General features: G+C 45.8%; 1 protein-coding gene across 1 annotated transcript in view; it reads right to left on the bottom strand.

Moving 5' to 3' along the window:
- Window positions 1-877: 877 nt before the first annotated feature.
- LOC142210006 (CMP-N-acetylneuraminate-beta-galactosamide-alpha-2,3-sialyltransferase 4-like) overlaps window positions 878-26,868 on the bottom strand; it is a 63,502-nt gene continuing 37,511 nt past the window's right edge. Inside the window, exons 6-11 of the mRNA XM_075279038.1 lie at window positions 15,620-15,683; window positions 12,958-13,053; window positions 11,487-11,676; window positions 4,722-4,862; window positions 4,505-4,648; window positions 878-964 (exon numbers count right to left, since the gene is read on the bottom strand). Coding sequence (XP_075135139.1) covers window positions 878-964; window positions 4,505-4,648; window positions 4,722-4,862; window positions 11,487-11,676; window positions 12,958-13,053; window positions 15,620-15,683 — 722 coding nt within the window. The remainder of the gene's footprint in view (window positions 965-4,504; window positions 4,649-4,721; window positions 4,863-11,486; window positions 11,677-12,957; window positions 13,054-15,619; window positions 15,684-26,868) is intronic.

Genomic DNA, 26,868 nt, shown 5'->3' with positions numbered 1-26,868 from the left:
GTCAGTGATAAGAGCGGAGGTAGCAGAGGTAGGGTAGCTGTCGCCGGGCCCCTAATGTCCCGGGCCCTGTGGCAGCTGCCTCTGCTGCTATAGCGGTAGTTACGCCACTGTCTATGGCATGTTTTATTCATGCTACTATTTTTTTCACATTTAAGGCCAAAATCAAGATTTTGAGGTGCACTTTTTTAGGGTCTTAAAGGGAGTTTAGTCACATATATGTAGTATTGATGTATTAAAGGCACCTTAGACTTTAGTATACTAAAGAAATTATGTCAGTATATCCCTGCATGTGGTAGAGTTTAGGTGAGAAATTTGGAATTTTGGATTTTTTTTTTTAGAAAAAAAAAACTTTAACTCAAATGTATACAAGTATAATGTAGCATTCCAAGATAGAACTGTTCAAGCTATATTCCCCTGGCTCCCTGCTTTCAGAAAATATATTGGTATGGGGGTCTTTGACAAACATTTAATTTAGAAATATGCGTTTTATTCAGACATGTCAAAACTGTGAAAATTGCTCTGGCTACTGGAGATGCAAAATTTCCAGAGACCCTTGGCAGCGAAAAGGTTAATGGATATTAAAGAGCAGCTCCTTTAGATGTAGAAGTGTCCTATAGTCCTCTTTTATCAGGTTCTTCTGTCCAGCCAGATATCTCAGCCTGGAACTTCAGGGTGATTAGCAACACAACCATCACTAATATTCAGAAACAGTTTCTGAGACGTCTTAACAGATAAACAACCATACGTTATAGGGAAAGCTTCATATTTATCATGTATAGGTTACATCTCCAGAACTCAGGTCCATGAAATCCTATTTAATGTTTTCTGCAATTTTGCAGCTTTTGGTAACACCACATAATTTCCCATATCCACGACCTCAGAAGTATGTCAGATTGTAAATGACCTTGTTTTCAAGAAGTGTTTTTATTGCAATGGCTTCAAGGGGAATGTTATGTCCTGACATCTGGTGAAAAACGTATAAGGACAAATGAGAAAGCAGCACATTCACAGAAATGTAAGTACAATAAATCCACCTTATGTATAAGATTATAATATTACTGCACTGCCACCTGACACCCCCCCCCCCCCACCAAAAAAAAAGTACTATAATACCATTACCTATGCACAAGAATATATTGGAACTACTATAATACAAATGTCCAAAACATTATTACTATAATATGCCCCCTATGTCCAAGAATGTAGCTACTATAACGTCACCCCCTAAGTAATAGATTAACTACTAAAGTATTATCCCATGTACAGAAATATAATCACAATAACACTGAACCCTATGTAAAAGAATATAGCTACTATAATTCTGCCCCATGTTTAATGTTTTATATATATATTAATGTTTGTGTGTTTGGATGTTTGTTCCTCAATCACGCAAAACCCACTCCACCGATTTGGCTGAAAGTTTCCACAAACATAGTTACTACACTCGATTGTGCAATAGGCTACTTTTCGTCACAATAGCGCACATATGTTTTTCCCAGGACCCCTACAAAACCCAAACTCACACCACCATCTCTGCAATCTCACACACTTTAGACCATAGCAAGCAACAAAATTCATATTACCCTCTACAGCCTAGCCCCTAACCCCACACAATCACATTTACACATACTTTACCACTTTCACCCTCACCTTAACGATATTCCAGGAGGCTACCTCTAAAACGCTCCGGAGCAGCCATGTTTGCCGACCCCACCGCTCTGACGATCTGCGACACTGCCCACCCAGCCACTCCACTGGCAGGAGCATGCGCATGTTAGCCACCTCCCGAACGTGTTTCCAGCACGCCACCATTTTGCCCCTCCACCGTAGGCCGCAGCACCCGACATACTGTCTCCAGCCCGCCACACTCCCCGACGGCACTCTCACCTCACTGCTGTTCCTGTCTTCACGATCCATGCACCTTCCCTCTCCACGCCAACGACACTGGTAAGTTGCAATAGCATGCTTACATTGCCTCTACTTCTGGCCTGTGTACTCCGCTCTACCCTTCCACACAACACGTTACGCTCCATAATAATAATGTGACCAATCTCCCTTACTGCCCTCTCCATCTATTTAGCCAAAAAGCACCTCCCAGTAACTTCAACCTTACTGCACCCCTTCCCCGCATACGCCGTAGGACTACGGCCTAGGCCGCCGGTGTGGCTATGGCAAGCGCCCGCCATAGCCACCGGCTATTTCGCTGCTAGAGCTCAGGTACATTTCAGTCACTGTAGTCGTTGCAGTACGGCGCATACCAGCGGTTTCTCTATGGCAGGCGCCCGGGAGCCGGACGCCTGCCATAGCCCTCCGCTTGCACAATGTTTCACACACTTTACAGTAATGTCCCCGCTTCGTGCCCACATGAAGCGGCGACATTACCTTCTCCAGCGCCTACCCCTTACCTGTGCCGCGCCTCCGATCTGTCCCCCGCTGCGCGTAGGCATCCTCCTGCTGTTCTCCGCCACCTACACTGAGCTAGGCTGCAGGCGTCAGGATGCTATGGCAGCCGCCAGGTCTCCCACTCATCTGACTCTGTCCAGGCTTCAGCAGGCTATGCTACGTAGCCTGCAATAGCACTGGCACAATAATTAAATGCATTGCAATACATTACTATTGCTATGCATTGCATTAGTCCTCACACCCCCTGCTCTTCAACAACCCTTTTCTTTGGCAACCTGCTATATGCAGCTTGCAAAAGAAATTTGGATTGTTTTGCAATGCATTGGCATTGTCATGCATTGCATTGCTCATCAGACCCCCTAGGTGGTCTAATACATGCAAACCAAAAAAAAAAATCCCTTTCCCCAGAACACATATAAAAGTGCTTCCATATTGTGAAATACATACATGTTAGGTATCCCTGTGTCCGAAATCACCCACTCTACAAAGCTAGACAAATATTTTGCCTGGACGCTTAACACCGTAGCGCCAAACATACTCAAAACCCACAAACCAACGTTTGCCCACTATTTGCATTATCAGATAAATATCAATACAAACATCAAAACAATAACATTTCTCAAAACAGCCTACAAATACAAACCAAACCCGCCCCGCAACAAAAGACATCCCCAACACACGTTTCTAAAACTTGCTACTGTCACACTAGGACAACTTTTAACCACAAAAAAAGGTCAACACACTCTGGCTTTTTTGAAAAAGGCTGAAAAAGTTCATAAAACCATATGACGTTACCATCCCCACAATCCACACCAAAAACACAACACGGGGACATGTCATTTTGCCTTCACAGTGAACGGCGTCAAACACAAGCCCTAAGAAACTCCCATAAATGCATTTTTCAAACAAATTCACCCCATTTGAAATTTTGCCACACCTTCCCATTACATTATCCTATTAATCCTATTTATATTATTGTGAGTTTGGATGTTTGTAGGTTTGTGTGTTTGGATGTTTATTCCTCAATCATGCAAAACCCGCTCCACCGATTTGGCTGAAATTTTCCACAAACATAGTTACTACACAGGATTGCTCAATAGGCTACTTTTCGTCACAATAGCGCACATACGTTTTTCCCAGGGCCCTCACAAAAGCCAAACTCACATCACCATCTCTGCAATCTCACACACTTTGGACCATAGCAAACCACAAAATTCATATTGCCCTCTACAATCTAGCCCGTAACCCCACACAATGACATTTACACATACTTTACCACTTTCACCCTCACCTTAACAATACTCCAGGAGGCTACCTCTTCAACGCTCCGGAGCAGCCATCTTTGCCGACCCCCACCGCTCTGACGATCTGCGACACCGCCCACCCAGCCACTCCACTGTGTTGCCAGGAGCATGCGCATGTTAGCCACCTCCAGAACGTGTTTCCAGCACGCCACCATTTTGCGCCTCCACCGTAGGCCGCAGCACCCGATCTCCTCTCTCCAGCCCGCCACACTCCCCAACGGCACTCTCACCTCACTGCTGTTTCGTCTTCACGAAATTACGTTCAACACAAACATATCATGTATTCTCAGAATTACAGAAAAAACAAGATACAAAGGTACATTTCATATCCCATACCTTTTACACACTACTAAAACCTTACCCAAGCCTGTATTTACTCACTTTTACAATCACCGCAGACGAAGTCGCGGGTACCAGCTAGTCTATTATAATACTGTCACCTATGTCCAAGAAAAAAAGCCTACTCTAATACCATTGCTTATGTACAAGAATGCAACTACTAGAGTACTATCCCTATATACAAGAAAATGACCGCTATACTACCTCTCATCTGTATCCTGAAATGAAATTACTGTAATATATCCCTTGCGTCCATAGTGCCTCCTATGTACAATACTATAGCCACTATAGTGCCCCTCCCTGTGAATAAGAATACAGAATTAAATTGGAGAAATGCTTTGCACACTGTTGACCAGCTATAGAGGGATTAGGTCTGGGATCCCCATCATTACCTGACAGCATGCCCTCGATGAGTTATCTATGAAATTAGTGTCTATAAGGTAGAGGTGGATACTCACCGCCATGTTCTTCATGGTCTCTTTGTCATAGTAGTGGACAGATTGTATTTTATTGCTTGGTGCTGGATACCCAAATCCTGCAATGTGTACCAGGTCACAAAAATGAATGGCAAAGGAGAGAGCCATCAGGCCTGTGGTGGGTTTCTGTAATTAGAGGAGAGGGTCAGTGAATGCCCTTAACACCAGAAATTCCTACGCCTACCTGTCACTCACTTACTGCAACAAGCTCCTGGGTTTCAGTATTGTAGCCCAGGAGTTTTGTAGCGGCAACCTGCATGAAGTATGGGTTCAGGATTCGGGTGTTCTCAGGCTTCACATTCCAGATTACTGGCGGTTTTTTCCAGAAACCACTTGTATTCTGGAAGAATAGAAAATATAAAAACACAGAACATGTAGATATGTTAAAAAGCTAATAAATGGACAAAATTGTACAAAAATTCTGAGGCCTCCATTAGTTAAGGGTCTTATTCATTGTTAATTCTTTGTCCTACCACACATTTGGTTGCCATCACATGTTGTTTCCTGATCTTCCACAGACTTGCATATGTTATCATTGATGCACTACAATCTGGCTCAGACTGGCCCATCAGGGTACCGGTAAATTCCCCAATGGGCCCCTTGCCTTTAGGGGATCCTACCAGTGTCGCACTGCTTTTTTAATAGGCAGTGGAGGTCTGGTAATGGCCGCAATTCACTTACCTCTCCCCACTCCTACTCACAACTTCTCCTCTTCAGCCTCTAGGGAGCCCCTATGTGCAGCACATTACATCATCTCAACCTGATGTGTGGCACACAGGGCCCATTGAAGGCTGAAGAGGGAAGAGGAGAGGTAGCGAGCAGGAGTGATATGCAGCAAGGTTCTCTCCAGTCCTGCCAATCCAGTTGCTAAAACTGGATCACAGAACTGGGAATAAGTAGTGCCGCTGACCTGGTTTTATTACTGGTAGAGGAATAAGCCACAGGCTTCCTGCCACATGCTAATCAGCTGTACGGAGCCATTTCCAGTGCCCATCTTGAACACAATACAGGCCTGAAAGCAGAAAGCTCCTTCCACTATACAGGGGCTGGGCATCTTCACTGTATCTGATGGCACCTAGTGTGGATGGAGCTTTCTACATTAGTTTCTGTATTGGAAGTGGCTCTGTACAACTGATGGGGCCATGTGTCAGTCCCCTACTGATCAGTGGCCTTTAGCTGTAGGAGGACATTCCCAGCTACTCATCTCTCATTGCTCTCCTGCTGCTAGCTCCAGAAGTGTTCAGCAAGCTGCAGACATCATGTGAATTATGTCATCACATCCAGTGGCGTAATGATCGTGGTTGCAAGGGGGGCAACAGGCAACCAAGCCAGAAACTCAAGTTTGTGTGCTGGATAGTTATGCTCACTGCGGGTCAATCCCCGGCTGACATAGTAAACGGGTCGTAGAGAGTCCTCATGCTCCTGATACAACACAGCCCCTAGTCCTTCAAATGAAGCATCGACATGCAGTACGTAGGGCTTGTTAGGATCTGCATAAGCCAACACCGGGGCCTGAGTTAGACAAGACTTCAGTTTCTCAAACGCCTCTTCACACTGTTCTGTCCACCTTTCTCCAAAGGGTTCATTAGCCTTGAAGTAAGTCTGGTTTGGAGGTTTCTTGTGTGGAGCTGACCCAGGTAAGATTTGTCAACGGTCTAGCGATCTTAGAGAACTGTGGCACAAATCTGCGGTAGTAGTTGCAGAATCCGAGAAAGGACCAGAGTTCAGCTAGCTTGGTGGGCCTCGGCCAATTCACAACAGCTTCCACTTTAGCAGGGTCGGTGGCAATCCCATCCCGACTGACAATATGTCCCACGAATTTGACGGATTTCTGGCAGAAACAGCACTTGTCCAGGGACAACTCCCCCAACTTCTTTGCACCATTGGGCTAGCTTGAGGAAGATATTAGCATTAGTTCCCACTATCAGAGGTGTGGATACAGGACCAGCATCTGTCTTCGAACACATCAAAGCCAAGATGGGGACTTATTTTTCAATTAGAGCAACACCCTTTGAGAACCGTAGTGTAACGGACACATATCCTTTGTAAGGGTAACTCCGATCACTCAGTCCCCAGACGACTAGTCCCGTAAGTGGTTGTAGAGGGACATTTGGTAAATACTTCTTGTACCAATCTTCGAAAAGAACTGACACTTGTGATCCACTATCCAATAAGACATTACAAGGCTGCTCATTGATGTAGGCAGACACCTGAGGGGCAGATCCCACTAAGCCCCCAGGAAGTCGTACTGTGAAAGTTTGCTGAGGGGCAGCATCCTCCCTTGTCCTGGCGGTCTCTGGGGGGCTGGTGTGGTCTTCTACCGGCCCCGTTTCCCGCACGCTTCTGACCCGGAAGAGGAATCAGGCTTCTTGGGGCCCCATCTCTTCGGACACTGCTTATATACAGTAGATGTCCAAGTTCCCCACACTTAAAGCAGGTTGGTGATCGGATAGGATCTTTCTTCTCCTCTAAGCCACTTGTGGCTGCTTGCTGCTTCTGAACTATAAGAGCTTCAGTCATCTTGATAAGTTGGGCAATTTTCTCCCCCTGTTTCTCAATAATTTTCAACAACCCCTCTTCTCTGCTATTAAACTCGGTGCGTATGGCCACTGTGGCGATTCTCGCAGGGATTTGTTCCCGGGCCGCCAGGGTAGCTTCTTCCTGCCTCACCTCCTTAAGCAACTGATGAAATGGCAGTGGAATCTTGTCCTTGTTGCTACACCTCAACCGCTGAGCGATAGGGTTATGATTCAATGCGCCTCGCAACACCTGATTCAGACGACATTGATCCACTTCATTAGGGCTAAGTCCTCCTTTCGCCACTACGCAGTGCACAAGTTTATCCAATCTGTAGAGATAGTCAGTTTCTTATCAGCTTCTTGGTACGTGGTACGAAGTTTGAATAAGAGGTCAGTGGCGTCTTCAGGCGACCCAAATGCATCTTCAAGGGCCTCCATGTAGTCCTGATAAGTAGCCTGCGGCTTTCCTCTCCAAGCGGCCTGCACCACTTCCATAGCGGGACCTTTGAGACTCTCCACAATTTGCTGCCTCTTCACTCCATCCGAGCATTGCCATTCTTCCAGGCATTGCATGGTGACATCTCTCCAGGTTTCGTACCGATCTTCTCCAGAGGGTACTGGGATGGTGCCTGAGAAGATTCTCAACCGACGATAACTTCCTTCAGGATGCACCTTCCCAATCTGGTCGACCAACTTTCCTATGGCAATACGTAGAGTAGAAGTAGTGTCTACGGCTCCATCAGACTGAGTGCTTGTAGGATTATGAAAAGGGACAGGACTGGACTCCCCCTGTTCAGATTCTACGTCTTGGCACACTCCCACTTCAGACCTCAAAGGCCAGGTGATTCTCCACCGCCGACCTTGCTCTCGTGGTACAACCAGAATAATCGGTGTACAGTCTCTATCTAGGGCTTTATCTGTCATTATTAAAGCCAAAATCATTTTCTGAGAAGTTACATTCTTCCGGTCCACCACCTTAGGACGATTTACTCCGTGAAGTGTGCTCACCATTTGTATGATCTCATCACCCAGGGTGTCATGAAACTCTCCAGTCACTGCGAAACTACATTCTGCAGGAATATCCATCTCCTTACACCATTCAGCCACATCTCTCTCAGCTAAGTTCTCCATTGCAACTGTATAGGGGTTTGTTGGTTTTTCGAATATAAGCAGTGCCTCCAATGTATCGCCCCCTTTTGGCCACACCCCCGGGTAGCGGGGCATTCGGGTAAGTATGAGTTGCCGTTCTACCTTGCTTAGCACAGTGCCTCCACCCTTGTTGGTGATATTCTGGTGCTTCCAGGTGGACAGTACCTTTCTTCAGATCTCTGCCCAAGGCTTGACAAGGAAAAAGCCCCGCCCACAACAACACGCTAGAGAGGATTGTGGTATAAACAAAGAAACTTTTATATGGAACTTAATAAAAGTAATGGTGAAGTACAATATGCAATAACATTCACAGCATCAGTAAGAGGTGGTACTTTAAACAATAAACCTATCTAGAAAATGGCAGGTCTATATGGCAAAGCCCTAGGACCATGCATAACAATCACAAAGCTCAGTCTTAATACAAGGCCTGTTGCCGCGGTTCTGGAAAGAATCTTTGTTCGTTGGTGCACATGAAATATGTCAGTAATGAACAATGCTCCTTTAATTCCTAGCAGGGTAATATTCCTTAGTGCAGAAGATTTAGTACACTGCAGAAAATCCAGTAATGTCTACAATCATCTATCAGCAGCAGGCTCTATCCCTTACAATAGGACATGGCAGCACAGCAGGTGCCTGTATGCATCAAGTCTCTTTTACGCCTTCTGCAGTGCTCCAGCTTAAACAGTTATACTAGCCAAGAACAATTTACAAAGAAATCAATAAGGGAAAAAAGGGGAAAGGAATACTCAGCTACCGGTAGCAATGTCCAATATTCCACGATATCCTTACACCACCTTCACTTTCCTGCATAAAAGGCCGTCGCACGGAACTGTCTCCCTCGGCTCGGAGCTGTATAGCATGCAAATCGTTTTTGAAATAGCACCAGCGCAGCCACTTGGAAAGTAAAAAACTCCTCTTTATTGTGTCCACAATTGTGAAACTTCACACGCAGGTTACAAACATGGAAACTGCGCCAGACTGACGCGTTTCGGATAAAATAGCTTCCTTTCTCAAAGTCTGGTTGAAAAAAGACTCTCACATTTGCTTATGTGGAGTTGCAATCGATGCGTCACAATTGCTAATCGATTGCAGGTGTTAACATCTCTGCAGCTCCCCATAAGAGCAACAATATATAAAAACACAAGACGCACAGAAAACATCATACATAGACAAAGTATGAATAAACAATCCACAACAAAAAATAATAAAAACAGCTAGGTGAAAAAATGGCAAAAAAACTTATCATCAGAGGAGTCCATTGCATAAAGATATCATATAAGGTATTGTCGGTCTTACCTCAATCTCCAATTCCTAGATGCAATCGGACACTCCCCTAACGTGTTCGCCCTTACTACAGATGGACTCAACTAACATCCTATTTCATGTTGCGCATGATCTTGAAAATCACGCATGCTCAAAACTTGGCACTCCAACTCCTCTTGCCCATAGTAAAGATGGAAGTTTGTAACCTGCGTGTGAAGTTTCACAATTGTGGACACAATAAAGAGGAGTTTTTTACTTTCCAAGTGGCTGCGCTGGTGCTATTTCAAAAACGATTTGCAAGAACAATTTACTCCTGGATCATAGGATGCAGTCTAAATAAGAATGCTGGTGGTAGGTACACTTACAGTCCCAGAGGGGTTAAAGGGGTTGTCCCATCACAAGGATCCTATCTATACTGCTTGATAATGTGGATGTAAGACTTTTCCTAAATACATTGCTTCAGCAAAACTGCTTTGTTTGTCCACTATATTACTTTATTCATTTTTTTTTTTTACACATTCCTTGACTCATAAGTCAAGTGATGTATCTGCTGCCCTGAGGGGGGAGGGGCTAAGTACACGGGAGCGAGCCTGCAGGGGGGGGGGGGACAGTTTACCCTTTGGGGGGAAGGGACCGCCAATACAGACTGTGCTGGCGTCTACACTCCCCGGCATCCGCCTCTCTATTACAGCGGATGCTGGAGAGTGTAGACGCCGGCACAGATGCCTGCAATATCGCTATGCTCTCTGCCCTGCATGAAGCCAGCAGCGGCAGGAGCGATGCTGCTATTCCAGAGGGGGGGGGGCGGAGGAGCCGAATAACAGGAGCTCCTGCCGCTGCTGGCTTCATGCAGGGCAGGAGCATAGTGATGTTGCAGGCATCTGTGCCAGCGTCTACACTACCCGGCATCTGCCTCTCTATTACAGCGGATGCCGGGTCTGTATTCGCATTGTGAGCGTGCACGCAGGGCCAGCGGCATCTCGCCGCTGGCTTTGCATATGTAACCCCGCCCACCAATGACGTAACAAAGCAGGAAGACAGAAGATTTCACAGCAACGAAGACTGGTGAGTATGCAACGTGGGAATACCCCTTTAACGCCGTCCTGTCCAACAGGCTGCCAAAGGGTTAAGTCTGGAAGAACGTTCCGGTGTAGCAGGGAGGCGCCTCCGTCCGTTGTGGAGGGTATGAATACCCAGTCTATTCAGCAAATTGCCCTGTGGAGTTGGTGACCTTTTCTCTGAAGGAATTAAATCCTCTTTTCTTTTGCTTCCAGTCTCTGGGAGCTCAGGAGATCTTCCTCTTGCATCCACCTGTGATCCCTCTCTCCTGCAGACTGCATGAGCACATTGTCTGCCCTGCCAAGCAGCTCCTCCCATCCTCCAAGGATTTGATAAACAAACACAATTGCTTTCATGCTGCATGCATAATGTTTGCAAACTGCTAACCCCTCGTTGCCTTGAACTGCAAACAGGGGTTACACTGTGATGAAGCAGGGAGCGGACAGATGAATTCAGGACAGTTGGAAGGTATGGATTAGGTAATGCAGTGGTGTACATCATATGTCGGGTGAGCAACATGAATCCCAGCATGTTATTACCTGTAGTCACTCTGTGTTGGTACAACTGATCTGCAGGAGTCCTGTGGTGGACCCCTAGAAACAATTCCACTGGTAAACTTTAGACATCCCAGTCAACCCCCTTTGTTACTGATGGTGACTTATATTCCAGAGGGAATTATCTACGGATACAGTTATGAGGGATGAGGTGGTAATATTGGTCCAAATGTACATGGTGCGTTTTACAACTATTCTGCTCTGTATATTTGAGTGCTAAATTTTTTACAACCCTGCTTCCCATCCCCCCTACACACAGCTTGGCCATAACATGAGAGGATCAATTCTCATGATGTGTTCAGTTAGTGAAGATAGTATATGCTTTGGTGTTACCCACTTAGTCCATTTAGTATCTACTAAGCACTCATGTAGCAGGTCAGTTATGGGGCCTTAACAGGGCTCTTAGGTACCATAACTCACCCTCTTCTCATTATTTAGGATTGTTTTCAGCCACATTACATCTAGATTCTTGAAGGGCACCAGCACCATCAGAGTTTCTGGATTATTATCCATCATCAGGTTGAAGTGTGCAGATTCTGGGTAAAACAAGCGTAGTGTGGTCTTAGTGCCCACATCTTTCTCATACTTATGGACTGGAGCATTGTTCAACCTGTGAAGACAAGGAAACAGACATCATAAATACAATTGTGACCATCCCCGGAGAATGTGCCGGAAGCTGGATTGTCACGGTGACCTTATAGGCACCAGAACTCTCAGGAGAGGTGCACAGGGTAATAGGCAGAGTCAGTTAGATGTGATGCCAGTTGGAGTATTGAGACACCCGCAGGGCCCTGGGCTGTGATGGTGTTTTTGTGTCAGTGCTCCCCTCCAACCAGGAGCTTGTGCCCAGGCTACAAGGAAGGCAATGTCCAGGCCAGGATCAGTAGAAGTACTCACTACTTTATTGTAACAGGCATCTGCTGGTTCACTTGTCCTGTAGCAGTGAGCTATGGCACAGTGGCTTGTAGCTGGATGACACCTTTCCATGTATTAGCAGAGAGTCTAAGATGTCTGCAGGTCCAGTTTCTGGTCCACTGCAGGAGTTCAGTTACCTTGCAGAGGCAGGTGCAGGCTGCCAGGGTTGTAGTAAGACTGACTAGTACTAGTAAGTTACTAGTACTGTGAACCACCATCAGGTCCACAGGAACGGCGGTTTTAACCGCAACTATCTGTGTAGGGCACTAGGATTATTGTCTCCTGATGAACTTAGCAATAGGTGAAACGTGTTGAGACTATTTACAAGAAAGGGAGGTCTGTGTGAGGACAATAACATCGTCTCCCTCTATATCTGTACAAGCTCAGTATCCTCAGTGTGCTCTATATGTACCCCTGCAGACTATATGGGCGATATAGGTGATGCATTGGTTTATACTAGGGCCAGATCACTATGTCAGGTTGAGATAGATGACAAATAGACACAGGATGAGCTTACTATGGCTATACCTATTACGCATCAGTCCATACTCTGCTAGGGATGTTATATGCGGATAGTTTAATCTCTAGTCTGCAACAGCTAGGAGGAAGAGCTTGGTAGAGCTACAATTGTATTTCTCATAACCCTATTTTGTAGCTGCTTTATTGGACACAGTGTCTTAAGGACAGTTAAAGCATTGAATTGCCCTGAACATCTTTAAGGAGACACTGTTAGTATCTAGAAGCTGCTGCATTGTCAGCATTCACATATGGTGATAGTGTGTGTTATTTTAAATTACCTTTCTGCACTTTCATATATAAGTCCTGACGTTTATATTTTAGTACAAACTAGTAAAAGTTACGTTTTAAATTTACAGTATCAGTTTTTGCCACGATAAATTCAAGTGTACAAAACAACCAACCTATAACAATATAGCGATAACTAGACTAGAGACTCCCTATAGGAATATCTGCTCACCTGATGACCACGTCATATTTATCGATGATCTCTCCCAATGAACTGTTTAGCATGCGATATCCATTACCAACCACCACACAGCGCCGACACTGCAAGCTGAATGCAGACATAAATGTATATGGCTATAGACATGAATGTGGATGATCAGATCACAATGTAATAATTTTCTATGAATTTGGATATATACTGTGACCTAAGGGATTCCATTTTAGAGACCGGGTCAATCAGTGGCGTAACTAGGAATGGCGGGGCCCCGTAGCGAACTTTTGACATGGGGGCCCCCGACCGACACCAAAGATCTCAACCAACTGACCACTACTCCCCCCCACTGCATTTCTGCACACACTATAATGCCCCATAGTGGCCCCTGCACACAGTATTATGCCCCATAGTGGCCCCTGCACACAGTATTATGCCCCATAGTGGCCCCTGTACACAGTATTATGCCCCATAGTGGCCCCTGCACACAGCATTATTCCCCATAGTGGCCCTTACACACAGCATTATGCTCCATTGTGGGCACCCATAAACAATTATTATACACTGGGGTCTTTTCAGAAAAACAAAAAAACTGTTACTTGCCTATCTCCCGACTCTGCTGCATTTTCCGGTATGGTCGGACATCTTCAATGATGGCCGGGACGTCATGTGACTGGCGGGCCTGCGTTGCATGTGACATCATGCAAGTAGGACCCAAGCATGCCCGGAGCGCAGAGAGGTAAGTAACACAGTTTTTTATGTTCCGTTACCTCTTCCGGGCCTCCGATCATTATACTTGGGGGTCCGCGGTGTCACTTACTGATCCCAGCCCCTGCTAGCAGGGGCTGGGATTGGTAAGTAGGGCCCATTACTATCGGTAAGTAAGTAGGGCCCATTACCAGCTGGAGTAAGTCCAGCTGGTAGCTGCCTATTTAAAAAAAACGCAGCGGTAGTGCCTGTTGCCGAGCCCTGTGGCAGCTGCTACCCTGGTAGTTACACCACTGGGGTCAATCTGTATAAAAATATTGTGTATTGCAGTGGCGTAACTAGGAATAGCGGGGCCCCCCCTGACCGAACTTTTGGCATGGGCCCCCCCGACCAACGCCGAAGACCTCGACCGACCCCCTCCTACACATTTCTGCGTGTTCTATTATCCCCCATAGTGGCCCCTGCACACAGTATTATCCCCCATAGTGGCCTCTGCACACAGTATTATCCCCCATAGTGGCCCCTGCACACAGTATTATCCCCCATAGTGGCCCCTGCACACAGTATTATCCCCCATAGTGGCCCCTGCAAACAGTATTATCCCCCTTAGTGGCCCCTGCACACAGTATTATCCCTCATAGTGGCCCCTGCACACAGTATTATCCCCAATAGTGGCCCCTGCAAACAGTATTATCCCCCTTAGTGGCCCCTGCACACAGTATTATCCCCCATAGTGGCCCCTGCACACAGTATTATCCCCCATAGTTGCCCCTGCACACAGTATTATCCCCCATAGTGGCCCCTGCACACAGTATTATCCCCAATAGTGGCCCCTGCAAACAGTATTATCCCCCTTAGTGGCCCCTGCACACAGTATTATCGCCCATAGTTGCCCCTGCACACAGTATTATCTCCCACTGTGGACACCCATAAACAATTATTATACTCTGGGGTCTTTTCAGATCCGGGGGAATAAAAACATAAAAAACTACTGTTACTTACCTGTCCCCCGGCTCCTACGCGGTCTTCTCCGCTGCCTTCTCTGCTGCTGTCCTTGTACAATGACGTCGGACGTCACATGACCCGGGAGGCAGGCCGGGTTCATGTGACGTCAGAGACGTCAGAAAGGACGTCAGGAAGGAGGCCTGGCAGGATCGTGGAGAGGTATGTAACATGTTTTTTATGCTTCTTACCTCTCTCGGTCCGCCAATCATTATACTCGGGGGTCCGAAATGATAGCAGCGGTAGCAGCTGTCACCAGTCCCCTAATGTCCCGGGCCCTGTGGCAGCTACCTCCGCTGCTATGGCGGTAGTTACGCCACTGGTGTATTGTATATATGTATATGTATATATTGTATATATGCCATATATAGGACTTTTGCAGGTGCAGGAGATGAATATTGTAAGATGATGAATTCTCAGAGCAATCACTAGGGGGCAGCCAAGACTAAATAATACGCAGCACATGGCTTACAAGTTGTATTATGCTCACAAGTGTATCAGTGGGTATCACCAGGTGCTGTCTGGTATGCTATAGATCCAGTAGGTGGCGCTGCCTCCTGTGACTGATAGAGACACCACCTGCTGCATACAGGATAGAGCAGAGACATGGTTAGCACGAACTTCAACAATGCAATACCCGAAAATGCAGAAGCTCCAGGTGTGTTAGCTGTGTCAGAGTAGCAGACGGAGCCTGCAGGCCGCACATTTAACATTCCCAGAGCCGAAGCAGCACCTACTGAATCCATGACACACCTGATATAAAGCACAATAATGGTGCATCAGAAGGAAGAGAAATTTGTAGGGAATTATGGTCTATTTTATAGGGTTTTAGGAACCTCCAAAATAATTTTATTTGATCCAATGAACCTCAGTCCAACACTGTGTAGATGTATTTGTATCCTGTTACGTATATAGCCACAACATATTCCACAGCATTGTATAGGAAAGGCTCATCAGCATCACCGGTCATTACCTGTCAATTTCCTGGGGTATGTCATAATGACTGGTGAGCGCCAGCGTCTGCATGATCAGGTCCTCTACATAAAGGAATAGCAAAATCAATATATGTAAACTGTGACAAGAACCAAGTACAAAGATATTTAGAGAATTAACCCCTTAAGGACACAGCCCAAAAGTGCATAGAGGGTCAGGCCTTGTTTTTCAAAACTGACAAGTCTCACTTTACATGGCAATAACTTTGAGATGCTTTAACAAGTGATTTTCAGATTTTTCGTGACACATTGTACTTCATGTTAGTGGTAAACATTGATTAATATTTTTGTATTTATTTATTAAAAAAATAGGAAGTTTGATGGAAATTTGGAAAAAATAGCAACTTTCAAAATGCGGAATGCTCTGCTTTTCAGACAGTGAGAGTCATATCACCCAAATACATTTAAAAAAATTATCTACCATATCTCTGTTATATATCGGCATCATCTTTTAATCGTAATTTAGGCGAGACCCTACGCTGCGGATATACAACTTATTTTGTAGCAGTTTTTTAAGCCAAAGCCAAGAATGTCTACACAAAATGAATGAAAATATATAGGAAGGAACACTATGTTGGTTTTTGGAGCACATTTGGTTTTTGGACGTCATGCCACTTTTTTTTTTTCAATTGAAATTTTTAATGAAAATTTTAATAACACAACAGGGTCTAAAATCGACCAAAAACACAGAGACACACACACACACAAAAAAAGAAGAAACACTAGTATGAGTAGTACATACCAAACAGAAAAAAAAAAAAAAAAAAACACACACACATCACCGGACCACCAGGGAAGTCTCCAGGAAGGTCCGGCCATGGTAGGTGTAAGAGGGCGGGAGAAGGATGGTATAGGCAAGGGAAGATAAGGAAGGGAACTTCATACCACTTTTGCAAAGCCCCGAATTGCCAGTAACGGCTCGTTCACATCTGCGCCGGCACTCCGTACTTCAGGTTTCCGTTTCCTGCATAAAACAGAGCAGGAGACGGAAACCTGCAGGATTCTTTCTCACCCATTCATTTGAATGGGTGAGAAAGCTGTCCGGCCCTGAGTGGCGGTGAGCGTTTTAGGCTCTCCGCCGCGAAACCAGGTTTTATAATCCAGACACAGAGTCGGACATGCAGTACTCTGTGTCTGGATTTAAAAAAAACGGTTTCGCGGCGGAGAGCCTAAAACGCTCACCGCCACTCACGCTCGGACCCGGTCTATGGTTTCCGTCTTCTGGCATGCAGAAGACGGAAACCATAGAACGGAGACCCTGAACGCAGGTGTGAACCTAGCGTTAAGTGTAATTCGCAGACATACGACCCCATTCTGAAAACTACACCACTGAAGGTATTTATCAAGTAGCCTGGTGAGCAATTTTAGCTCATTAGTGTTGCATTAATTTAATATCCACAGATGAATGCGCAGTTGATAATGAAAAATGCAATTTTGCCAAAGATACGCCATTTCAGTGCCCAACACATCGCACCTAGCTTTGTTCCGGCTCCCAGAAAAAGAAGCGAGATGCTCATTCTTAAGACCGTTACTCTTCGCGATTCGGCCTGAAGATACTCCCTCCTCCCAACCATTCATTGGGCCTAATCCGGAGAGGCTACCCGTCATGGCTACCAGGAGGCCGCCTCAGGTTCCAGTCCAAAACACCCAGTGAGACCTTAGCCTAAGGGTCTATTCACATGGAGGAAAATCGCGCTTTATTTGGTGCTGAATTTTCAGCACTGAAAAAAAAGCCTCCCATTGACTTCAATGGTTGCTGCTAGCTTTTTTTTCAAGTAGCGGAATTTCCACTATTGGAAAAAAAAAAAAAGCTAACAGAACCCATTGAAATCAATTGGAGGCTTTTTTTTTCAGCGCTGAAATTCCACACCAAATTCCTCACCATTTTCCTCCATGTGAATAGACCCTCGATCTGACATGTACCCTGATATACGCTCGCACAGCTTGTGCGTGCTCTTTCTGCCGCAGTCAGTTATATTTTTGGGGGGGGTGGTATCCTCACACTGAACAAGCTATATTTTTCTTATTTTTTTTCGATGTAACCATATGAAGGCTTGTTTTTTGCGCTATGAAATGGATTTTGTAATAACACCATTTTGGGGTGCCTGTAACTTATTGACTAAATTTTATTAACTCTTTCTTGGTGGTGTGAGGGTGTGAACCTAGAGGGCGCTGTAGAGCTACCAAAAACAGGGTTAAAAAGGACTGACCACAACCATACCTGGGAAAGGGGCTCAACTCCAGAGGGAGTGCGCACAGCAGGAGAGTGATGCTGGTGACCTGCAGGAGCAGGTGCACTGTGGACCAGTTGGAGACAGACAAGAGGTCTGTCCCAAGAGGATTGGATTCCATAAAGCAGCATTTCCCAAACTTTTTGAGTCGAGGAGCACTGTTCTGGACAGAAATTCTGTAGGGAGCACTTAACATATTTTACCTAAAACCTACATAGATGCCAAAGATAACACACAATATTAACGATGCGGGGGGGGGGGGGGATTTCTAGCGGATTGATATTAGATATTACATTTTCGTTCATTGAACACTTCTGGCGCATTTGGCGTCACTAACTCTTCCACAAACTCTTCAGCCTGTTGAATTATTTCAGCATCAGTAATCTCTTCAACACTGCAATTGAAAAGTCGTATCACCCAAATATGGTTCTGGATAATCAAAATATCCATAGTCTAACTTTTTAATATAATATATATGTATTTTTTAAATGTAGATTGTGAACTCCATATAGGGATCACAATGCACTTTTTTTTTCTAGCAGTATGTCTTTGTACAATGGGAGGAAATCCACAGAAACGGGGGAGAAAATACAAACCCCTTGCAGATTTTATTCCTGGTGGGAATCGAACCCTGGACTCTAGTGCTGCAATGCTAACCACTGAGCCACCGTGTTGCCCCTGACTTTTTAACATAATATTAGAACATACCTGTTGGATGTTGAAGCCGCTGCTCCTACTGGAGGCTCTGTTTCAGTGGTATTAACTGGTTTTCTGAAGGATCCAGTCTTTAGGTGTATTCACACTATGGATACGCTGACTGATTCTGAACGTTAAAACACATTCAGAATCAGCGCGTATAAAGCACATCCCATTCATTTCAATGGGAGCCGGCATACGAGCGCTCCCCATTGAAATGAATGGGCTGTTTTTTCTCTACGAGCGTTCCCATTGAAGTGAATGGGAAGTGCTTGCGTGTACGGCTCGGAATGAGCAGAGCGCTGGGCCCCTTCACACGGCGAGCCGTACACGCGAGCGCTTCCTATTCAATGGGAGCGCTCGTAGAGAAAAAAGCAGCCCATTCATTTCAATGGGGAGCGCTCGTATGTCGGCTCCCATTGAAATGAATGGGAACTGCTTTATATGCGCTGATTCTGAACATGTTTTAACGTTCAGAATCAGTCAGCATATCCGTAGTGTGAATGCACCCTTTAACCAGTAATCCATTGCTGAACAACCAAATTAGGAATGTTTTTCGAACAACAAGTGGCGAATAACTGCAAGTGCCATGCAAACTAAACTGACACAGCAAGGATCGAGTGACTGTACAATACAAGTGTGAAAGATGACTAAAGCACTTCCATCCGTAGGTACAGTTTGTTCGGCAAATATACGAGACTGGCATATTAAGTCAGAAAGGGCGGTCTAAAACCAGTTTGGAAGTGCCATTAGACCGTGAAGCGTTAATCCGGCCTCGTATATATCACTGAACAGACCATAGTGCCGCACCGGTAGAATATTAGGAGTGCATGTGAACCAGTATTTTAATTTTGAAATCCTTCACATATATCTATTTTTTATTGTTAACTAGAGATGAGCGAACAGTGTTCTATCGAACACATGTTCGATCGGATATCAGGGTGTTCGCTATGTTCGAATCGAATCGAACACCGCGTGGTAAAGTGCGCCAAAATTCGATTCCCCTCCCACCTTCCCTGGCGCCTTTTTTGCACCAATAACAGCGCAGGGGAGGTGGGACAGGAACTACGACACCGGGGGCATTGAAAAAAATTGGAAAAAGTCATTGGCTGCCGAAATCAGGTGACCTCCATTTTAGACGAATAGTGGATTTCAAATCCGGGTCATATGAGAATGTGAACTTTGTGACTATGAGACAGGGATAGCTGTACAGGCAGGGATAGCTAGGGATAACCTTTATTTAGGGGGGAATGTTATTAAAAATAACTTTTTGGGGCTCTATCGGGTGTGTAATTGTGATTTTTGTGAGATAAACTTTTTCCCATAGGGATGCATTGGCCAGCGCTGATTGGCCGAATTCCGTACTCTGGCCAATCAGTGCTGGCCAATGCATTCTATTAGCTTGATGAAGCAGAGTGTGCACAAGGGTTCAAGCGCACCCTCGGCTCTGATGTAGCAGAGCCGAGGCTGCACAAGGGTTCAAGCGCACCCTCGGCTCTGATGTAGGAGAGCCGAGGGTGCACTTGAACCCTTGTGCACCCTCAGCTCTGCTACATCAGAGCCGAGGGTGCGCTTGAACCCTTGTGCACACTCTGCTTCATCAAGCTAATAGAATGCATTGGCCAGCGCTGATTGGCCAATGTATTCTATTAGCCTGATGAAGTAGAGCTGAATGTGTGTGCTAAGCACACACATTCAGCTCTACTTCATCGGGCTAATAGAATGCATTGGCCAGCGCTGATTGGCCAGAGTACGGAACTAACCAATCAGCGCTAGCTCTGCTGGAGGAGGCGGAGTCTAAGATCGCTCCACACCAGTCTCCATTCAGGTCCGACCTTAGACTCCGCCTCCTCCGGCAGAGCCAGCGCTGATTGGCCGAAGGCTGGCCAATGCATTCCTATGCGAATGCAGAGACTTAGCAGTGCTGAGTCAGTTTTGCTCAACTACACATCTGATGCACACTCGGCACTGCTACATCAGATGTAGCAATCTGATGTAGCAGAGCCGAGGGTGCACTAGAACCCCTGTGCAAACTCAGTTCACGCTAATAGAATGCATTGGCCAGCGCTGATTGGCCAATGCATTCTATTAGCCCGATGAAGTAGAGCTGAATGTGTGTGCTAAGCACACTCATTCAGCACTGCTTCATCACGCCAATACAATGCATTAGCCAGTGCTGATTGGCCAGAGTACGGAATTCGGCCAATCAGCGCTGGCCAATGCATTCTATTAGCCCGATGAAGTAGAGCTGAATGTGTGTGCTAAGCACACACATTCAGCACTGCTTCATCACGCCAATACAATGCATTAGCCAGTGCTGATTGGCCAGAGTACGGAATTCGGCCAATCAGCGCTGGCCAATGCATTCTATTAGCCCGATGAAGTAGAGCTGAATGTGTGTGCTAAGCACACACATTCAGCACTGCTTCATCACGCCAATACAATGCATTAGCCAGTGCTGATTGGCCGAATTCCGTACTCTGGCCAATCAGCGCTGGCTCTGCTGGAGGAGGCGGAGTCTAAGGTCGGACCTGAATGGAGACTGGTGTGGAGCGATCTTAGACTCCGCCTCCTCCAGCAGAGCCAGCGCTGATTGGCCGAATTCCGTACTCTGGCCAATCAGCGCTGGCCAATGCATTCTATTAGCCCGATGAAGTAGAGCTGAATGTGTGTGCTAAGCACACACATTCAGCACTGCTTCATCACGCCAATACAATGCATTAGCCAGTGCTGATTGGCCAGAGTACGGAATTCGGCCAATCAGCGCTGGCTCTGCTGGAGGAGGCGGAGTCTAAGGTCGGACCTGAATGGAGACTGGTGTGGAGCGATCTTAGACTCCGCCTCCTCCAGCAGAGCCAGCGCTGATTGGCCGAATTCCGTACTCTGGCCAATCAGCACTGGCTAATGCATTGTATTGACGTGATGAAGCAGTGCTGAATGTGTGTGCTTAGCACACACATTCAGCTCTACTTCATCGGGCTAATAGAATGCATTGGCCAGCGCTGATTGGCCGAATTCCGTACTCTGGCCAATCAGCACTGGCTAATGCATTGTATTGGCGTGATGAAGCAGTGCTGAATGTGTGTGCTTAGCACACACATTCAGCTCTACTTCATCGGGCTAATAGAATGCATTGGCCAGCGCTGATTGGCCGAATTCCGTACTCTGGCCAATCAGCACTGGCTAATGCATTGTATTGGCGTGATGAAGCAGTGCTGAATGTGTGTGCTTAGCACACACATTCAGCTCTGCTTCATCGGGCTAATAGAATGCATTGGCCAGCGCTGATTGGCCGAATTCCGTACTCTGGCCAATCAGCACTGGCTAATGCATTGTATTGGCGTGATGAAGCAGTGCTGAATGTGTGTGCTTAGCACACACATTCAGCTCTACTTCATCGGGCTAATAGAATGCATTGGCCAGCGCTGATTGGCCAGAGTACGGAATTCGGCCAATCAGCGCTGGCTCTGCTGGAGGAGGCGGAGTCTAAGATCGCTCCACACCAGTCTCCATTCAGGTCCGACCTTAGACTCCGCCTCCTCCAGCAGAGCCAGCGCTGATTGGCCGAATTCCGTACTCTGGCCAATCAGCACTGGCTAATGCATTGTATTGGCGTGATGAAACAGTGCTGAATGTGTGTGCTTAGCACACACATTCAGCTCTACTTCATCGGGCTAATAGAATGCATTGGCCAGCGCTGATTGGCCGAATTCCGTACTCTGGCCAATCAGCACTGGCTAATGCATTGTATTGGCGTGATGAAGCAGTGCTTGAATGTGTGTGCTTAGCACACACATTCAGCTCTGCTTCATCGGGCTAATAGAATGCATTGGCCAGCGCTGATTGGCCGAATTCCATACTCTGGCCAATCAGCACTGGCTAATGCATTGTATTGGCGTGATGAAGCAGTGCTGAATGTGTGTGCTTAGCACACACATTCAGCTCTGCTTCATCGGGCTAATAGAATGCATTGGCCAGCGCTGATTGGCCGAATTCCGTACTCTGGCCAATCAGCACTGGCTAATGCATTGTATTGGCGTGATGAAGCAGTGCTGAATGTGTGTGCTTAGCACACACATTCAGCTCTACTTCATCGGGCTAATAGAATGCATTGGCCAGCGCTGATTGGCCAGAGTACGGAATTCGGCCAATCAGCGCTGGCTCTGCTGGAGGAGGCGGAGTCTAAGATCGCTCCACACCAGTCTCCATTCAGGTCCGACCTTAGACTCTGCCTCCTCCAGCAGAGCCAGCGCTGATTGGCCGAATTCCGTACTCTGGCCAATCAGCACTGGCTAATGCATTGTATTGGCGTGATGAAGCAGTGCTGAATGTGTGTGCTTAGCACACACATTCAGCTCTACTTCATCGGGCTAATAGAATGCATTGGCCAGCGCTGATTGGCCGAATTCCGTACTCTGGCCAATCAGCACTGGCTAATGCATTGTATTGGCGTGATGAAGCAGTGCTGAATGAGTGTGCTTAGCACACACATTCAGCTCTACTTCATCGGGCTAATAGAATGCATTGGCCAATCAGCGCTGGCCAATGCATTCTATTAGCGTGAACTGAGTTTGCACAGGGGTTCTAGTGCACCCTCGGCTCTGCTACATCAGATTGCTACATCTGATGTAGCAGTGCCGAGTGTGCATCAGATGTGTAGTTGAGCAAAACTGACTCAGCACTGCTAAGTCTCTGCATTCGCATAGGAATGCATTGGCCAGCCTTCGGCCAATCAGCGCTGGCTCTGCCGGAGGAGGCGGAGTCTAAGGTCGGACCTGAATGGAGACTGGTGTGGAGCGATCTTAGACTCCGCCTCCTCCAGCAGAGCCAGCGCTGATTGGTCGAGTTCCGTACTCTGGCCAATCAGCACTGGCCAATGCATTTCTATGGGGAAAAGTTAGCTTGCGAAAATCGCAAACTGACAGGGATTTCCATGAAATAAAGTGACTTTTATGCCCCCAGACATGCTTCCCCTGCTGTCCCAGTGTCATTCCAGGGTGTTGGTATCATTTCCTGGGGTGTCATAGTGGACTTGGTGACCCTCCAGACACGAATTTGGGTTTCCCCCTTAACGAGTTTATGTTCCCCATAGACTATAATGGGGTTCGAAACCCATTCGAACACTCGAACAGTGAGCGGCTGTTCGAATCGAATTTCGAACCTCGAACATTTTAGTGTTCGCTCATCTCTATTGTTAACCATTTATTATTGCCATATCACGGAGCACCTGTAGATGGTTCGCGGAGCACTTGGTGCTCCCCGGAGCACAGTTTGGGAAAACTCTGCCATAAAGGACTTGGTTTAGCTCAGTGTGAGCTAGACTGATGAGAAGAAACCTCAGTAGAGTAACTTACTCTTGGTAGATTAGACAGGGTTCAAGAAGTGAGGTAGTGCCCTGTGTGTGGGCTAGGCTGTTTTTTTTTTTTGTTCCGGTTGTAAGCTGAATAAAGCCACTTATTTTGAATTGCGTTACCTGATCTGCTGTTTATTTGGCACGCAGCGCCACCAACACCTCTGTGAATCCAGGAAAATCGCTACCTTTGATGCTAAATTACCCCCAATTGTCACAGTGGATTTAAAAGAAAAAGAAAAAATCATCACTTCTGACATAGCTTTTACCTCTTTTTTTTTCTGCAAAGCATATAGTATAAATAACATGTTACTTTTATTCTGCGGTTCGGTACAATTATGGTAACACCATTTTGTTTTATTTTTTATGCAATACTAAATTTGCAGAACAGAAACCCACTTGGGGACATAAATCAATTATTTTTGCATTGCCATCTTCTGAGACACATAACATTTTTATTTTTTTTTGTTTGGCCGAGTTGGTTGAGGGTTTATTTTTTGTGAGCAACCTGTGCTTTTTATTGGTACTATTTGGGGATACATGTGATTACTTTAAAGGGGCTCTATCAGCAAAATCATGCTGATAGAGCCCCACATATGCATGAATAGCCTTTAAAAAGGTTACTCAGGCACCGTAAATGTTATATTAAACTACCCCCCAGTTTTAAAATAAAACCCTAAAAAAGAATGTTATCTACTTACGCATCGTGCACGCTGGGCGGGCATTCAGGGTATGTCTTCTTCATCCACGCCTCTTCTTCCTCCGATGTCCTCCAGTCCCGTCCTCCTCCGGCGCTCGTGAACTGAAACGGATATTAAAAAATGGCCTGGGCGCATGCGCAGTAGCATGCGGCTTCTACTACGGCTACTGCGCATGCTCCCAGGCCATTTTTTTTTATCAGTGTCAGTTCGCGAGGGCCGGAGGAGGACGGGACCGGAGGACATCGGAGGAAGAAGAGGCGTGGATGAAGAAGACGGCGCACCCTGAATGCCCGCCCAGCATGTTTATATGTTTTCACAAACACATGTAGGGTCCACGTCCTATGCCTGTTTTGTGGCCCATGCTTATTAAGGGCCCGTGCACATGGAGTTAATGCGAGCACATTTTAGCATAATACACGTGTATAGAATATACATGTTAAAATAACACTCCCATTGATTTCAATGAAATTTTTTACACGTGTAAAAAACGTATGCCTGCTTTATTTAGGAACTTTGGCAGGCTATACAGTGTTGGCCAAAAGTATTGGCACCCCTGCAGATCTGTCAGATAGTACTCATTTTCTTCCAGAAAATGATTGCAAGCACAAATTCTTTGGTATTATTATCTTCATTTAATTTGTCTCCAATGGAAAACCACAAAAACAATTGTCAAAAAGCCAAATTGGATATAATTCCACAGCAGACATAAAAAAGGGGGTGGACAAAAGTATTGGCACTGTTTGAAAAATCATGTGATGCTTCTCTAATTTGTGCAATTAACAGCACCTGTTACTTACTTGAGGCACCTAACAGGTGGTGGCAATAACTAAATCACACTTGCAAACAGTTGAAATGGATTAAAGTTGACTCAACCTCAGTCCTGTGTCCTTGTGTGTACCACATTGAGCATGGAGAAAAGAAAGAAGACCAAAGAACTGTATGAGGACTTGAAAAGCAAAATTGTGAGGAGGCATGAGCAATCTCATACCATCTCAATACCCAGGAAGACCCCACTTCTTACCCAGAGACATAAAAAAAGCCAGGCTGGAGTTTGCCAAAACTTACCTGAGAAAGCCAAAAACGTTTTGGAACAATGTTCTCTGGTCAGATGAGACAAAAGTAGAGCTTTTTGGGAAAAATCATCAACATAGAGTTTACAGGAAAAAAAAAGAGAGGCCTTCAAAGAAAAGAACACGGTCCCTACAGTCAAACATGGCGGAGGTTCCATGATGTTTTGGGGTTGCTTTGCTGCCTCTGGCACTGGACTGCTTGACCATGTGCATGGCATTATGAAGTCTGAAGACTATCAACAAATTTTTCAGCATAATGTAGGGCCCAGTGTGAGAAAGCTGGGTCTCCCTCAGAGGTCATGGGTCTTCCAGCAGGACAATGACCCAAAACACACTTCAAAAAGCACTAGAAAATGGTTTGAGAGAAAGCACTGGAGACTTCTAAAGTGGCAGCAATGAGTCCAGACCTGAATCCCATAGAACACCTGTGGAGAGATCTCTTGATGGCAGTTTGGAGAAGGCGCCCTTCACATCTCAGGGACCTGGAGCAGTTTGCCAAAGAAGAATGGTCTAAAATTCCAGCAGAGCATTGTAAGAAACTCATTGATGGTTACCGGAAGCGGTTGTGCGCAGTTATTTTGTCTAAAGGTTGTGCTACCAAGTATTAGGCTGAGGGTGCCAATACTTTTGTTTCATTCTCTTTTGTGTTTTTTCTTTGCAAGTAAAATAAATGAAGATATTAATACCAAAGAGTTTGTGCTTGCAATCATTTTCAGGAGGAAAATGAGTATTATCTGACAGAATTGCAGGGGTGCCAATACTTTTGGCCAACACTGTAACTAATATGTGGGATTTTAGGAGGTCTAGATTACTGCACTTTATTTATCTGGATTCGTTAGTGTGGTTTCGTCCAGGTTTATTTAACAAACGCATTTGCGTAGCCAACCGGGTATAGATGGAAAAGCTAACTCCCAAGTGGTTTTGGCTGTGTTTATTTTGACTCCAGTGTGCTGATTATACAATATGTCTGTATAGGACTGGGATCTCGTGAATAAATTCAGGGATATCGCTGAATAATACAGTGAAACAGTGTTATCAAGAGTTGCGTTTAACCTCTTATGTAAAAAGAAAAAACACTTCACAAGATGAAGGAATATGATCAGGGAGTACCTGCTTTGAGTAGGTTGTAGTACTGTAGGTAATGTTGATGCTGATGCTGATGCCGGTTTTCTGTGGAGAAGA

The sequence above is a fragment of the Leptodactylus fuscus genome, chromosome 6 (genome assembly GCF_031893055.1).
Source record: "Leptodactylus fuscus isolate aLepFus1 chromosome 6, aLepFus1.hap2, whole genome shotgun sequence".
Taxonomy (NCBI): domain Eukaryota; kingdom Metazoa; phylum Chordata; class Amphibia; order Anura; family Leptodactylidae; genus Leptodactylus; species Leptodactylus fuscus.
This window is presented reverse-complemented; position numbering and strand designations above follow the sequence as displayed.